This window comes from Salvelinus namaycush, chromosome 3 (assembly GCF_016432855.1).
Source record: "Salvelinus namaycush isolate Seneca chromosome 3, SaNama_1.0, whole genome shotgun sequence".
NCBI lineage: Eukaryota > Metazoa > Chordata > Actinopteri > Salmoniformes > Salmonidae > Salvelinus > Salvelinus namaycush.
The window spans coordinates 72,495,504-72,512,020 of record NC_052309.1 but is presented as its reverse complement, the minus strand read 5'-3'; the positions used below and the strand labels follow the sequence as shown (position 1 = coordinate 72,512,020).

At 43.7% G+C, this 16,517-nt stretch overlaps 1 protein-coding gene across 1 annotated transcript; it reads right to left on the bottom strand.

The window, feature by feature from the left end:
- Nucleotides 1-11,158: 11,158 nt before the first annotated feature.
- LOC120044565 (shiftless antiviral inhibitor of ribosomal frameshifting protein homolog) lies at nt 11,159-15,468 on the bottom strand. Its single transcript, XM_038989230.1, has 9 exons — nt 15,101-15,468; nt 14,492-14,627; nt 13,763-13,812; nt 13,537-13,596; nt 13,167-13,208; nt 12,869-13,024; nt 12,543-12,646; nt 12,291-12,451; nt 11,159-12,153 (listed from the first exon to the last, which is right to left on the bottom strand). The coding sequence occupies exons 1-9, from the start codon at nt 15,125-15,127 to the stop codon at nt 11,936-11,938; spliced, it is 954 nt and encodes a 317-aa protein (XP_038845158.1). The 5' UTR covers nt 15,128-15,468; the 3' UTR covers nt 11,159-11,935.
- Nucleotides 15,469-16,517: the final 1,049 nt, after the last annotated feature.

Below are 16,517 nucleotides of genomic sequence, written 5' to 3'. Positions count from 1 at the left end.
TTTACAGACAGATTATTTCACTTATAATTCACTGTATCACAATTCCAGTGGGTCAGAAGTTTACATACACTAAGTTGACTGTGCCTTTAAACAGCTTGGAAAATTCCAGAACATTTTGTCATGGCTTTAGAAGCTTCTGATAGGCTAATTGACATCATTTGAGTCAATTGGAGGTGTACCTGTGGATATATTTCAAGGCCTACATTAAAACTCAGTGCCTCTTTGCTTGACATCATGGAAAAATCTAAAGAAATCAGCCAAGACCTCAGAAACAAAATTGTAGACCTCCACAAGTCTGGTTCATCCTTGGGAGCAATTTCCAAACGCCTGAAGGTACCACGTTCATCTGTACAAACAATCGTACGCAAGTATAAACACCATGGGACCACGCAGCCGTCATACCGCTCAGGAAGGAGATGCGGTCTGTCTCCTAGAGATGAACAAACTTTGGGTCAAAAAGTGCAAATCAATCCTAGAACAACAGCAAAGGACCTTGTGAAGATGCTGGAGGAAACAGGTACAAAAGTATCTATATCCACAGTAAAACGAGTCCTGTATCGACATAACCTGAAAGGCCACTCAGCAAGGAAGAAATCACTGCTCCAAAACTGCCATAAAAAAGCCAGACTAGGGTTTGCAACTGCACATGGGGACAAAGATCGTACTTTTTGGAGAAATGTCCTCTGGTCTGATGAAACAAAAATAGAACTGTTTGGCCATAATGACCATCGTTATGTTTGGAGGAAAAAGGGGGACGCTTGCAAGCTGAAGAACACCATCCCAACCGTGAAGCACGGGGGTGGCAGCATCATGTTGTAGGGCTGCTTTGCTGCAGGAGGGACTGGTGCACTTCACAAAATAGATGGCACCATGAGGGAGGAAAATGATGTGGATATATTGAAGCAACATCTCAAGACATCAGTCAGGAAGTTAAAGCTTGGTTGGGTCTTCCAAATGGACAATGACCCCAAGCATACTTCCAAAGTTGTGGAAAAATGGTTTGAGGACAACAAAGTCAAGGTATTGGAGTGGCCATCACAAAGCCCTGACATCAACCCTATAGAAAATTTGTGGGCTGAACTGAAAAAATGTGTGTGAGCAAGGAGGCCTACAAACCTGACTCAGTGACACCAGCTCTGTCAGGAGGAATGGGCCAAAATTCACCCAACTTATTGTGGAAAGCTTGTGGAAGGCTACCGAAAACGTTTGACCCAAGTTAGACACTTTAAAGGCAATGCTACCAAATACTAATTGAGTGTATGTCAACTTCTGACCCACTGGGAATGTGATGAAAGAAATAAAAGCTGAAAAAATAATTCTCTCTACTATTATTCTGACATTTCACATTCTTAAAATAAAGTGGTGATCCTAACTGACCTAAGACAGGGAATTTTTACTAGGATTAAATATCAGGAATAGTGAAAACTGAGTTTAAATGTGTTTAGATAAGGTGTATGTAAACTTCTGACTTCAACTGTAAAATACAGGCTGGATATACACCACAAGAATGAACAAAATAACATGTTACACACATGTTGGTTATATCATCCATCTAATGATAGATGGACCAATTCCAGGCTGAAGTACAGGTGCTATTGGATGTGCGTGACAAGAGTGGTTCAATCAGCACATAGCCATGTGTTTTGTATTCAATATCCCAGCCAGTCACAAAGGTTCCTAATATCCTCATTGTCTTTTTGGACATTGGGGTCAACTCTAGGGATGAATCTGTGAAATGAGATTGCTGCTTTATCCAGCTCAATCCTACCCAGGCCACAGAGGTAGTTTCAGTGAAATGGCGAGTCTCACTGAGTAGGCAGTCAATCTCAGGCATGTTGCTGCCTCTCACACTGCCAACTAAAATGCTCCTGAGGGAGAGCATGATTAGTCCTTAGTGTTATCTCTCGTTCACCAATCAAATCAAATCAAGCTTTTTTTATACAGCACATTTCAGACATGGAATGCAACGCAATGAGCTTCACAGGAATTTCTTTTTTTAAAAACCTACGAAAATAAAAGCTGAAATATTTACTACACAACAAACATAAGATAAACATACAAAAGAATGACACAAACTGAACAACTAAAAAGCACCCTAAGGAAAAGCAAGGCTAAAACATGTGTTTTAATTAACGTCTCTTTTAAATATGTCCACAGTTTCGTCCCCCCTCAGGTTCTATGGGTGTAACGGCTCTCGTTGGTGGTATGAAGAGTGGACCAAGGCACAGCGGGGTAAGTGTTCATGATTCTTTTATTTCAAAAACACTCTAACAAAATAACAAACGTGAAAACGAAAGCGCACAGTTCTGTCAGGCAGAAACCAAAATAGAAAACAAGATCCCACAAAACCCAAAAGGAAAATGACAATTTATATATGATCTCCAATCAGAGACAACGATAGACAGCTGCCACTGATTGGGAACCAGCCTCGGCCAAAAACAAAGAAATAGAAAACATAGACTTTCCCACCCGAGTCACGCCCTGACCAAACCAAACATAGAGAATAATAAGGATCTCTAAGGTCAGGGCGTGACAGTAGCCACCCCCCCCCCCCCCCCCCCCCCCCCAAAGGTGCGGACTCCGGCCGCAAACCTGAACCTATAGGGGAGGCTCCGGGTGGGCACCTACTCTCGGTGGAGGCTCCGGTGCGGGACACAGACCCCGCTCCGCTTGAGGCTCCCCCCACTTCGGTGGCGCCTCTGGTGCAGGGATCGTCGCCGGGACCTCCGGAACGTAAATCGTCGCCGGGGACTCCAGGCTAGGAATCCCCCCTGTAAGCTCCGGACTGAAGACCCTCGCTGGAGGCTCCGGACTGGGGACCGTCGCTGGAGGCTCCGGACTGGGGACCGTCGCTGGAGGCTCCGGACTGGGGACCGTCGCTGCAGGCTCCGGACTGGGGACCGTCGCTGCAGGCTCCGGACTGGGGACCGTCGCTGCAGGCTCCGGACTGGGGACCGTCGCTGCAGGCTCCGGACTGGGGACCGTCGCTGCAGGCTCCGGACTGGGGACCGTCGCTACAGGCTCCGGACAGGGGACCGTCGCTGCAGGCTCCTTGCCATGGATCGTCGCTACAGGCTCCGGGCCATGGATCATCACTGGAGGCTTCGTGCCATGGATCATCACTGGAGGCTCCGGGCCATGGATCATCACTGGAGGCTTTGTGCCATGGATTATCACTGGAGGCTCCGGGCCATGGATTATCACTGGAGGCTCCGGGCTATGGATTATCACTGGAGGCTTCGTGCCATGGATCATCACAGCAGGCTCCGGGCCATGGATCATCACTGGAGGCTTCGTACGTGGAGCCGGAACAGGTCTCACCGGACTGAGGAGACGTACTGGCAGCCTGGTGCGTGGAGCTGCCACAGGGCTTACCAGGCTGGGGAGACACACTGGAGGCCTGGTACGTGGAACCGAAACAGGTCTCACCGGACTGGGGAGATGCACTGGAAGCCTGGTGTGTGGAGCAGGCACCAGATACACTGGGCCGTGGAGGCGCACTGGAGGTCTCGAGCGTAGAGCTGGCACAACCCGTCCTGGCCGGATGCTTACTTTCGCCCGGCAAATGCGGGGCGCTGGCACAGGACGCACTGGGCTGTGAAGGTGCACCGGAGACACAGTGCACAGAGCCGGCGCAGGATATCCTGGGCCGAAGAGACGCACCGGAGACCAGGAGCGCTGAGCCGGCACAATCCGTCCTGGCTGAATGCCCACTCTAGCACGGCAAATGCGGGGAGCTAGCACAGAGCGCACCGCATAACACGGTGCCTGACCGGTCACTCGCTCCCCACGGTTAAGCACGGGGAGTTGGCTCAGGTCTAAACCCTGACTCCGCCAATCTCCCCGTGTGCCTCCCCCCCAAAAAAATGTTTGGGGCTGCCTCTCGTGCTTGCTTTGTTGATTTAACTCCTCGTATCGTCGCCGTTCCGCTCTCGCTGCCTCCATCTGCTCCCTTGGACGGCGATACTCTTCGGCCCTTGTCCAGGGTCCTTCTCCATCCAGGATTTCTTCCCATGTCCACTCCTCCTGGCCACGCTGCTTGGTCCGTTTTTGGTGGGATCTTCTGTAACGGCTCTCGTTGGTGGTATGAAGAGTGGACCAAGGCGCAGCGGGGTAAGGGTTCATGATTATTTTATTTCAAAAACACTCAAACAAAATAACAAACATGAAAACGAAAGCGCACAGTTCTGTCAGGCAGAAACACTAAACAGAAAACAAGATCCCACAAAACCCAAAAGGAAAATGACAACTTATATATGATCCCCAATCAGAGACAACGATAGACAGCTGCCTCTGATTGGGAACCACACTCGGCCAAAAACAAAGAAATAGAAAACATAGATTTTCCCACCCGAGTCACACCCTGACCTAACCAAACATAGAGAATAATAAGGATCTCTAAGGTCAGGGCGTGATAATGGGAGGCTATTCCAGAGTCTGGGGGCATAATAACTAAAGGCTGCCTCTCCATGCCTCTTGGTCCTAGACTTTGGGATAGTTAAAAGGACAGTGCCTGAGGGACCTACTGGGTACATAACTTAAAACATGTCTGACATGTATTGGGGTGAACAATAGAATAATCTTAAAATGAATTCTATAACTCACAGGCTGCCAGTGCAGAGACCTTTAAACCGGTGTAATGTGTGCTCTCTGTCTGGTCTTGGTCAGTACTCGTGCTGCCGCATTGTGTACGATTTGCAGTTGACCAATGGCTTTCTTGGGTAGACCAGACAGGAGAGCATTACAGTATTCAAGCCTGCTTGTAATAAAAGCATGGATGATTCTCTTTGTATCAGCCTGAGAGAGAACCGTTGGCAATGTTCCTCAGGTGGTAAAAAGCTATTTTGGTCACATTCCTAACGTGTGATTTGATATTTTGTACAGAATCTAAAATAAAAACTGGGTTTTTTACCTTTTGTTTTATCTTTATTGCCCGTGAATTAGAATGTGCAGCTAGATTCTCTCTCTGTGCTTTGGCTCCAACAATAAGTACCGCAGGCTTGTCTTGATTTAGCTGGAGGAAGTTGTGAGCCATCCAATAATTTAAATCACTCATACAGTCTAATAATTTATCTGTGGAGCTAAAATCCTCTGGTGACACAGAAATGTAAAGTTGTGTATTGTCTGCGCATCAGTGAAAATCAATGCTTTGCTTTCTGATAACGCTGCCAAGGTGTAACATATATATAAACTGAGCAGTAAAGGACCCAATATCTAACCTTGTGGAACGCCACATGTGATATGTATTTGATGGGTGACCAAAAAAAAGGGTGACCAAAAAGTCTTGCCCGATTAAATCAATCCGAAACCAATTTATAACTGGACCAATGGCTTTCACATAACTCTCTGGACAATGTCAATAATAAAGTTAACCAGTCCACCATCAACTATCAAGGTATTCGTTTTATGTTAACAAATGTAAGACATCAATCTCATTTAATTGCAGACAAAGACATTCCATTTGATTGGTAATCATCTTTGTGCTTTTAGCATAACTCTCCCAGATGCCAACATTTCGTCAAGGCACACATCTACAGAAAGGAACCTTTAGTTGAGGTAAGACATTTCTCTCTGACACTTTGTGGTGATTGAAAGTAGTCAGACATCTCTGGCCATGTTTAGGCGTGGAGTGATGAGGGAAGGGTCAGAGTATGCAGAGAGATGAGATGAGTTAGACCAGACCAAGGCTGATTGAGGATGTGATCTAAGGAGGGTCCTCAGATGATCTGAGTGTCCTGATGAGAAACACTGTCACCACTCTCCAAACGGACAGGGAATAAATTAGACTGCTTCTGTCCATATGAATTCTAGACAAAAAGGAACGACAACACCACCATGTCACTGCTCATAACCGTCTCTACAGTAATGTGGCTACAAATATCCTGTAATTCCTTGTCTAGCAAGGGTAATACTGGTGCTATCTGGAGGCGAAAGAAACGCACACCTGTTTAGGTGCTGGCTGGCAGAGTAGAACACTTGAAAAAGAAAAGGAGAGCCACACACTCTAGGAGCTCAGACGCACTAATTTCATAACCTAATAACCAACGTTTTCGACAGACAAGCTGTCTTCATCAGGGTATAGTCGTGGTGCTATATCATATTTATGCACATACAGTACCAGTCAAAGAAGTTTGGACACACCTACTCATTCAAGGATTTTCTTTATTTTTAATGTAAAATAATATTGAATACATCAAAACTATGAAATAACAAATATTGAATCATGTAGTAAGAGAGCTTACTCCAATGAATACGTCTGTCACGACTTCCGCCGAGGTCGGTCCCTCTCCTTGCTCGGGCAGCGTTCGGCAGTCGACGTCACCGGTCTTCTAGCCATCGCCGATCCACCTTTCATTTTCCATTTGTTTTGTCTTGTTTTCCCGCACACCTGGTTTGCATTCCCTCATTACTCGTCTTGCATATAACCCTCTGTTTCCCCCCATGTCTGGGTGTGGAGTTCTGTAAAGGAATGCGTAACTGGCTGCAGGGAAGTCAGGCGCAGGAGAGCAGAAATGGGTAGCAAACGGAGCCCTTTATTGAGGCGAACAAAACACGGGTACAAAGAAAACTAAACACACACGGGTTACAATAACCCGGCGCAAACCAGCCTGGAGTACACATACATTTACATACCACAAATCCACACACAGACATGGGAGTAAACAGAGGGTTATATGCAAGACGAGTAATGAGGGAATGCAAACCAGGTGTATAGGAAAACAAGACAAAACAAATGGAAAATGAAAGGTGGATCGGCGATGGCTAGAAGACCGGTGACGTCGACCGCCGAACACTGCCCGAACAAGGAGGGACCGACCTCGGCGGAAGTCGTGACAATGTCATTCATATGACTGGGCATTTCCCTCAATGATGGATTGACTCAATAATTTGCCTGAGAGACCAGCATGTGTCTTTGAGGCATGTTTCCTCTAAAGTCCTCGACTGATTGGAATGCAGTTAAACTCAAATCAAACATCAGTCAGTTAGTTGGTGTGTTGCCTTATGGTACACACTCGCTCTCCACTGCAACGTGTGTGTGTCACAGATGGGCTAGATCTCACTACCTGCCAGACTGAGCTGTGAGGTACACCCACACCCTGTTAGGAAATTGTCTTTTAAAGAGCGAGTCACTGAGAGGCATCTGCCTTCATCTCCTCTCCACACCACTAGCTACTGTGTGGTAAACTACTGACGCACTCTGGGCTTTATAATCAAGTCAACCCCTTTTCACTAAACTATAACTGTCACATCGGAAGATAAGCAGTGTTAAATCACACATGGGATGGCAAGCCACTGTATTCAGTCAATGAATGAGTTGTGTATTCAATACTCAGCAGGATCTTACCATTTAGTCCGACCTACTGTTTATTATATGAAGACATCAGGGTAACACATACTGTGATGCCATTTAAATTAAAGTAATAACGATATAAGTACGTTATTTTATTGATCATTTATAAATCATCAATAAACTTTTACTCCTTCTTCAGGGAAAAGATAACCTTGAAAATAGATTCATCCCTGAGGCATTTCCAAGCTCCTAACTGCTTTCCATATGCTTCAATTTGGCAAACAAATATTATTTTCCAGGGGCAAAGAGTGTGCACAGCGGGTCTGAAATTATTGACACCCTTGATAAAGATGGGCAATAATGACTGTATAAAATAAATTATTCAAATACTGGGCTATATTGTACGCTCAAAAATAAGTGGGAAATTATATAATTTTATAGTAATACAATTGCTAAAGAAAAATTGATTTTGCTTAACAAGTAATAACTTTTTTCTCAAAAAGGTAGCGGTCCCAATTATTGACACCCTTAAAGATTCGTAAAAATAAAGTAGTCAAAAGTTTAGTATTTGGTCCCATATTCCTAACAAACAATGAATACATCAAGCTTGTGACTCTACAAACTTGTTGGATACATTTGCAGTTAGTTTTGGTTGTGTTTCAGATTATTTTGTGCCCAATAGAAATGAATGGTAATTAATGTATTGTGTCAGAAAATCCTGAATGACTATTGGTTTTATTGGTTTATTAGAATCCCTATTAGCTTTTGCTGAAGCAGCAGCTACTCTTCCTGGGGTCCACACATGCAACGCGACAAGTAACAAAACACTGATAGACAAGAACCGTCACACAAATATAAAATACAACGATATACAAACAATACAACTAAAGAATGTATATTTTTTTATTTTATTTGACCTTTATTTAACTAGGCATGTCAGTTAAGAACAAATACTTATTTACAATGACGGTCTACACCGGCCAAACCCGAACAACGCTGGGCCAATTGTGCGCCTCCAAATGGGACTCCCAATCACGGCCAGTTGTGATACAGCATGGAATCTAACCAGGGTGTCTGTAGTGATGCCTCTATCACTGAGATGCAGTGCCTTAGACCGTGTTAGTGTGTCAGTGTGTGTCATTTCACAGTTCCTATTGTGCCATGAGATGTTGTTTTATAAAACATCTTTAGGTCATTTTGATGTTTGCTTGAGTAATTGGAGATAGAAGGGTGTTCCATGCGATCATGGCTCTGTATAATACTGTGACGAGTCACCTGTCTTGTGGGGTATGTATGGGTGTCTGAGATGTATGTTATTTGATTACGCAGACAATCTGGAATTCTCATCAAAGTAATATTTCTCATAAAAACTACAAGATAAGTATTTAATCTCTCTTTAACCCTCAACAAGGAAAGATTGGCATGCATGTTGTTGATGTTATGCAGTTACTGTGCATTCGGAAGGTATTCAGACCCCTTTCCCTTTTCCACATTTTGTTAAGTTATAGCCTTATTCTAAAATTGAAAAAAAAAAAAAAATCCTTATCAATCTGATTGGACATGATTTGGTACCACAGTAAACAGTGCATGTCAGAGCAAAACCAAGCCATGAGAACAAAGGAATTGTCCGAGGAGCTTCAAGACAGAATTGTGTCGAGGCACAGATCTGGGGAAAGGTACCAAAACATTTCTGCAGCATTGAAGGTCACCAAGAACACAGTGGCCTCCATCCTTTTTAAATGGAAGAAGTTTAGAACCACCAAGACTGTTCCCAGAGCTGGCCACCCGGCCAAACTGAGCAATCGGGGGAAAAGGGCCTTGGTCAGTGAGGTGACCAAGAACCTGATGGTCACTCTGACAGAGCTCCAGAGTTCCTCTGTGGAGATTGGGGAAGCTTCCAGAAGGTCAACCATCTCTGCAGGACTTCACCAATCAGGCTTTCATGGTAGAGTGGCCAGACGGAAGCCACTCCTCAGTAAAAGGCACGACAGCCCGCTTGGAGTTTGCCAAAAAGCACCTAAAGGACTCTCAGACCATGAGAAACAAGATTCTCTGGTCTGATGAAACCAAGATTGAACTTTTTGGCCTGAATGCCAAGTGTCATGTCTGGAGGAAACATAGCACCATCTCTACGGTGAAGCATGATGGCGGCAGCATCATGCTGTGGGATGTTTTTCAGCAGCAGGGACTGAGAGACTAGTCAGGATCGAGGGAAAGATGAATGGAGAAAAGTTCAGAGAGATCTTTGATGAAAACCTGCTCTAGAGCACTCAGGACCTCAGACTGGGGCGAAGGTTCACCTTCCAACAGGATAACGACCCTAAGCACACAGCCAAGACAATGCAGGCTTCGGGACAAGTCTCTGAATGTCCTTGAGTGGCCCAGCCAGAGCCTGGACTTGAACCAGATTGAACATCTCTGGAGAGACCTGAAAATAGCTGTACAGTGACGCTCCCCATCCAACCTGACAGAGCTTGAGAAGATCTGCAGAGAAGAATGGGAGAAACTTCCCAAATACAGGTGTGTCAAGCTTGTAGTGTCATACCCAAGACGAATCGAGGCTGTAATCGCTGCCAAAAGGTGCTTCAACAAAGTACTGAGTAAAGGGTCTGAATACTTATGTACATGTGATGTCAGTTTAAAAAAATGAAAAAAGAAAATCTAAAAACCTGTTTTTGCTTTGTCATTATGGGTACTGTATGTAGATTGATGAGAAAAAAACTATTGAATCAATTTTCGAATAAGGCTGTAACGTAACAAAATGTGGAAAAAGTCAAGGGGTCTGAATACTTTTCGAATGCACTGTAAAGGCAAGGCGTGCTGTCGTTTTCAACCAGCTGCAGATTTGTTAGGTTTTTCTTTGCTTCATTTGACCATATTACCGGACAGTAATCAAGATGGGACATACCCCTCCCCATCTTCACAACAACTTAGTCAATATGATAATTGACCATCCAATGATAATTGACCATCCAATGTTATACCTAGGAGTTTAGTCCCTCTGTAACTTTCTCACTCATCATTATTTACGATTCATTAAGGACTATCCGCAATCAAGGTAGTACCCACATTAATGTAGAAGTGTTTAGAAACATTATAATCTTATTTACAATAAAAGTGATTCCAAAAAGACACAATACATGATTTTCTATTGGGCACAAAATGATCTGAAACACAACTTAAACTAACCGCAAATGTGTCCAAAAAGTTTGTAGTCACAAGCTTGATGTAGTCATTGTGTGCTACGAACATGGGACCAAATACAAAACTTTTGACTATTTTATTTATAAGAATCTGAAAGGGGTGTCAATAATTTTGATCACTACCTTTGAGAGAAAAATAATAATACCTGTTAAACAACATCTCTTTCTCTGAGGAATTGTATTATTAGTATAAAATAAAAATTTCCCACATTTTTCCCACATACAATATAGCTCAGTATTTGAATTCTTTAGTTTATAAAATCAATATTGCTTATCTTTATCAATAACTTTGAACCCCACTGTAAATGTTTTTCTCGGGTTATTCTTAAACAAACAGAATAAATTGTGCTTTATTGGTGTATAGGTATCTTCTAAATTATTTACAGTGAATTTAAAATCCACGGTGGCATGTCTGTGATTTTTCCTCCTAAAAATTGTGAAAGAATCCAGCCACCCATATCAGACTGTTATCTCTGCTACCGCACGGCAAGCGGCACCAGAGCGCCAAGTCTAGATCCAAAAGGCTCCTTAATAGCTTCTATCCCCAAGCCATAAGACTCCTGAACAGTTAATCAAATGGCTACCCGGACTATTTGCATTGACCCCCTTTTTTACCCTGCTTCTACTTGCTGTTTATTATCTATGCATAGTCACTTTACCCCTATCTACATGTAGATATTACCGCAATTAACCTGTACCCCGCACATTGACTCGGTACGTACTGGGAACCCCTATATATAGCCTTGTTATTTTATTGTGTTACCTTTTTGAATATTGTCTTATTTTCGTACTTTTTTTAAACTCTGCATTGCTGGTTAAGGGCTTGTAAGTAACATTTCACGGTAAGGTCTACACCTGTTGTATTCAGTGCATGTGACAAATACAATTTGATTTGAACCCGAGTCGTATTGAAAATTAATAATAGTAAGATTTCATAATGCATTATTTGTTTTTTTGGGGGGGAAACCAAAATGCATTATTTGTGTTTTATAATATATTCTTGTTCAAGTTGATATGACAAATCTATTTGAACACACACATCACTAGAAAGCTAACTCCTGAATAGGTAACCAAAAGTAAAGTCAGAATTTTGGGCAGTAGCCAAGAGCAGTCAATCTCCCCTTATCATTCAGACATTAAGCAGCAGCAACAACACGTGGCAACACTTCAATAAGCATAAACAAAGCCAAAAGCAAAACATGAAACTAGTTATATCATCTCACTTATATCATCTGACTGTTGTGAATATTGAGCTGTATTTTCATGGTTTTTAAAATGAAAGGAAAGTAGAACCAATACTATGTCGGTAGGCCTATGAGATGCCATCCTTACACTGAATGTGAACCTAAGGTAAACCATCATATCCTGATCGTTGGAAGCACCATTGGGGAAGCATGGAAGCTGCTCACGACTGTTGGTCACTGGTAACATCAGTGCTGCTCTAGCTGCTGCTGCTACCACTACTGTTGTCCTCTTCACTCTCCTCTCTGATGTCATCCATGATGAGGTCGTACAGGTTCTCCAGGCTTCCTTGGCTAAGGCAGGTGTTGACGGTGGAGCCGGAGCTGATGTGGATGGAGCTGGGATTGACCACGCGAGGCTTCCTGTTCCTCTGGCGACTGCGGGGGTGGACACACTCTGTCCCAGGAACATGGGGCTCTGGAATGGAAGTACAAGGCCAGTTAGTTGGCTGGAGCCAGCAGCCAGACAGACATGTAAAAGGACGCCATCTGGTGGTACTTGTTTGTAGTAACACACTCTCTGTACAGTGCAATGTGTGTGGTGTGTAGTTTAACCTTGTCTGTTGTAACAGTCCTCAGCGAGGCAGCTGTGTGGGATAGGTTTTCTGGGTCCTACTACTCCTACCCCTCCCTTGCGTGGAGGAAGAATCTCTGTTGGGATCACCAGAGTTCGGCAGGAGTAGCAGGGGGAGCCCAAATCCATCCTCCCAAAGCCCCTGATGGACAAATCAAACCAAGTGCATAGAGATTAAATCACATGTATAATTTCTCATAATCACACATGTACAGGACAGCTCCAGCTTTTACCTGAAGGAGCGTGTGCATTTGGTGCAGCAGAACTCTCCAATACCCCACATTTTGTCATCAGGGACAGGGTCATATTTCTTCTTGCACAGGTGACAGCGAGATACCTAGGAGAGATGACAGTCAGTGGAGGCCCCGGTTAGTAGATGAACTGGCCATGTGAAATACACATTCTAAGACAAAGTAACAAGGTAACAGAAACACAGTTACAGGCATGGAGAAATACATTTGAACTATTATGAATGGGTTTGGCATGCATATCAAACAGAGTGTACAAATGTGTGAAGACCACGGTGGATACCAGGTGGGTATGTATGGAAGAGCATTACCCTCTTCCTCTGGGGCACCCGACGCCACCAGTCCTTGTCACAGGTCTGGCAGGCAAACTGGTGCAGGACAGAGGGGGTGAGGTGGCGCTGGGCATTATCAAACATTCTCTTGTTCTTCTCAGTGAGAGGCAGGACCCGCAGACGCTCTCCCAGCTCCTGAAGACTCAACACACACAAGCCACACACATAATGGCAGGGACGCACCGATGCGCACACACACCTTTCAGTTAGCCATCCACTTAACCCTTCATCTCTTTCCCCACCAGTAAAGTCGGTAAATAGCCTGTGGATGACTGACCTTGATATCATTATCGTCTTCAGGCTGTCTGCTTCCTCGGGGCTGTAGGGAAGACAAATGTAAGTCATAGAATTAGAAATAGTCAAGGCAACCAATTTACCAACCTGATCATCAGATTGGATATAGGACCAATGTAATATGATGAGTTTTATTCCCTCTTTCAGGCCTTGAACAGTGTTGCTATAATAGCTCACAAATCTATTCCCAACGTGTTATTAAAATTACCAATATGGTTATGGAATACGGAACTTCAACATCAACAGAGATTTTTGCATTATACTGAAATGCCTGAAATCCAGATGTCTTCTGATGAACATTGACTCTTTAACCCAATGAAAGAGGACTAACTAACACTGTGACTGTGTTGTACCTGTTGTGCAGGAGGGACCAGAGGTTCCCTGTCCTCAGCTGTGAGTCTCTGCACCACATTCTGAAAGAGAGAGAGGTGGGTCAAGGGTCAGGGTACAACTGAACTATCATGTTTATGACCACAAAGACCACATTTTCAAAGAATTACAGACCCTCCTGGATACACCCATAAGCCAAATAGACACACACAAAGCGACAGAGAATAGTATGGAATTCATTAATGTAACCTTGACTGCCTGATCCGTCTCTAAGCATTTTCTGTCCTCATCATCCAGCTCTGCACGGCAAGAGTAGAGAAAGAGGACGAATCAGAGATTAGATTGTCAACATGGCCAACCCTTTGACGCACATAAAATAGGTATGGTTGTTAAACCACCAGAGAGCATGTCTGAATAGAGAGGATAAAGAGGAAATCAGCAGCTGAAACAATAACAGTCTTCCTCGCCCCTGTTTCTGTAAAACATGTATGGATGGGGCTGGAGAAATGTAGACACTTTTAAATGTATACACAGAGCTATGGATGCAAGGACTGACCATCCATGATATAAAAATGATAGTTTTAACCATGTTTTGAGGCTATATGGTGTTTTTTCTTCATTTACTTTGTTTACAAACAATGGAGTAAAACAAGCTTATATTTTGGGTTCTGATGGGTTACGACAGTTGAACTAAGCTCATGAGGCATTTATAAGTTATATTCTTCAAGAATCAATGGGTACATATCATAAATGCATAAGTCCAACAAATGGATGTAGCAACTGCAGATTGCCACTTTAAGGGATAGTTTCCAGGACAGATGAATCCTAGTTTTGTTCCTGGACTAAGGGGCACATTTAACGGAGAATCCCCATTGTACAAGCTTTTTAGTACAGGACCTGGTGTCTTGGAAACCCCTCCATAGGGTTTCCTATGGTGGTATGACTGGGGTTAGCATTTACTGTAAACCATTTCTTTACCGTTGCCTTTCTTCAGTATAACTGCCCAGGTGACCATTTGATGATTGTTGGCATAGCGTCTCATCAGTAAGGTTGCCTTTTCCACCGCTATCTTTCCATGGAATGTCTCCCTGAACCGCCTGACACTTTTCTCCAGCTGAGTTAACAGACAAATAAGAAAAGGTCAATAAGAATCTAAAATAAACAGGCTGGTCTCAATCATGTTGTAAATAAAATAGAAGATCGGGCACATTCAACAGGAAGATCGACAGAGCATTGCAACAAATGCAAATGCAGCCTAGGGGCATGGTTTATTCAAAAACAGATAACAACACAACGCACAATGAAACACACTGCTCTTGCCCTGTCCTCTCTAACCACATAGGCCTATTTATAAAGTGTAATAACTCTATAGTGTTTGATGACGTTATTTAAGTTTGGGCTAAACGTATGAGAAATGTGATTTTAAAAAACATATTTATTATCCAACATTAAAAGTTTCACATCGACCAAAACCCAAATTGGACATTGGATCCGTAGGACTACAATACAAACAAGAAAGGCGCATACAAATCGACCATATAAAACAGTGTTACTGGCCAAATGAAAACTAAGTTTACCGTAGCCTACCTCAAATTCATCTTGCAGACAGCTCATTTTGTTATCGTCTAGGCTTTTTTTGACCCTTGTATATGTCGTTCTATGGCAACATATTTTGCAACAATCGATCTATTTCCTTGTAGCGCTGCAGTTGCAGTGTGTTGACTAACGTTAACAACTTTCACGTTGATAAGATGGCGCGTTCAAAACCACTGGGAACTTGGAACAATACGATGTCAGATCATTACGTCAGGGATCTTTAGGGTGATAAGTCGGAGCTCTGGAAAGAGGCCGAGTTCACGAGTTGAAATTCCGAGTTGGATGACCGTTCAAATCAATTTTTTTCCAGTCGGAGCCCCTTTTGTTGTGCGAGTTCCCATTTGTTTTAATTTCGGGATTCCCAGTTCCGAGTTGTTTTGAACGTATCATTAGACTGGTCATACGTACCACGCGTCCACGCACGCACACGCACGCCACACCGTAAAAACAAACACACACCAACCAATGAACACACAACCAGCCCCCGCTACCTCTTCTTCTTCTTATTTGGTGTCATGGCGTTGCACATTTTGTTTGTGCATTTCGCCACCTACTGTGCGGCAGTGTATGTTCAATCACATTATACAAAAATAAAAAGGGGTAATACATATGTATATATACATTTCACCACCAACCAACCCTACAACTATATACCACTAATTAAAAAACATCTAAAAAATCTCACACCCAGCTGCCAGCTACACTCATTAAAAAACCCACTACCCCATTCCACTACTTTGACCCTATCTGCTCCTACACCATGCCAATGGCCTGGGAGGACGGAACACCCCCACTCAACACACCCTGTAACTCTTCTGAATTCAAATGTCGTATACCCAAATACTTCTCTGCAGCTGCCACCACAGCATCTATTTTCTGTGATTTACGTTCCCTTTCTGCGGTACAGTTGATAACCATTGCTATGAACGCTAAGAAGGCAGCCTCACTGAAGCTGAAAACACTGTGGCCTCTCCCTCTGTGCTGGCACAGATCTAAGACTCACTGGGCTCCTCTCAGGATTCCTCACCTTTGACCCATCCGCCTCTGCTTTCTTCACTGCCTCAGCATACAACACCTTCTGCACTACTCTCTGGCCACTTCAACCTGCCACTCTCGTACCGAACACTTCCCATCCCCAGCAACATGGGCACCACTACAGTTGACACACACAACTTTCCCAAAACTACACAATCCTCTGTCCAATGCCCTCCTGCACACTTCTCACATCTTGGAATCTCCCTCCTACACACTGGTGCAACATGACCATAACGTTGTACCTGAAACAGAGCAGTGGATTCACCACAAAAGCCCTAACAGGACAACTGATATATCCTAACATGACTTTGTCTGGTAAAGACTCCGACTCAAAACTCAAACTGTTTCACCATGCTTACCACCAGGTCTGTGT

Bases quoted from the DNA above. Each gene is read 5' to 3' on its own strand.
- LOC120044565 (XM_038989230.1), bottom strand. From the start codon at position 15,127: ATGAGCTGTCTGCAAGATGAATTTGAG. The intron at 13,597-13,762 runs GTTACATTAATG...TCTCTCTTTCAG, and splicing joins AGACGGATCAGGCAGTCAAG to AATGTGGTGCAGAGACTCAC. The intron at 12,452-12,542 runs GTAAAAGCTGGA...TTTGTCCATCAG, and splicing joins AAATGCACACGCTCCTTCAG to GGGCTTTGGGAGGATGGATT.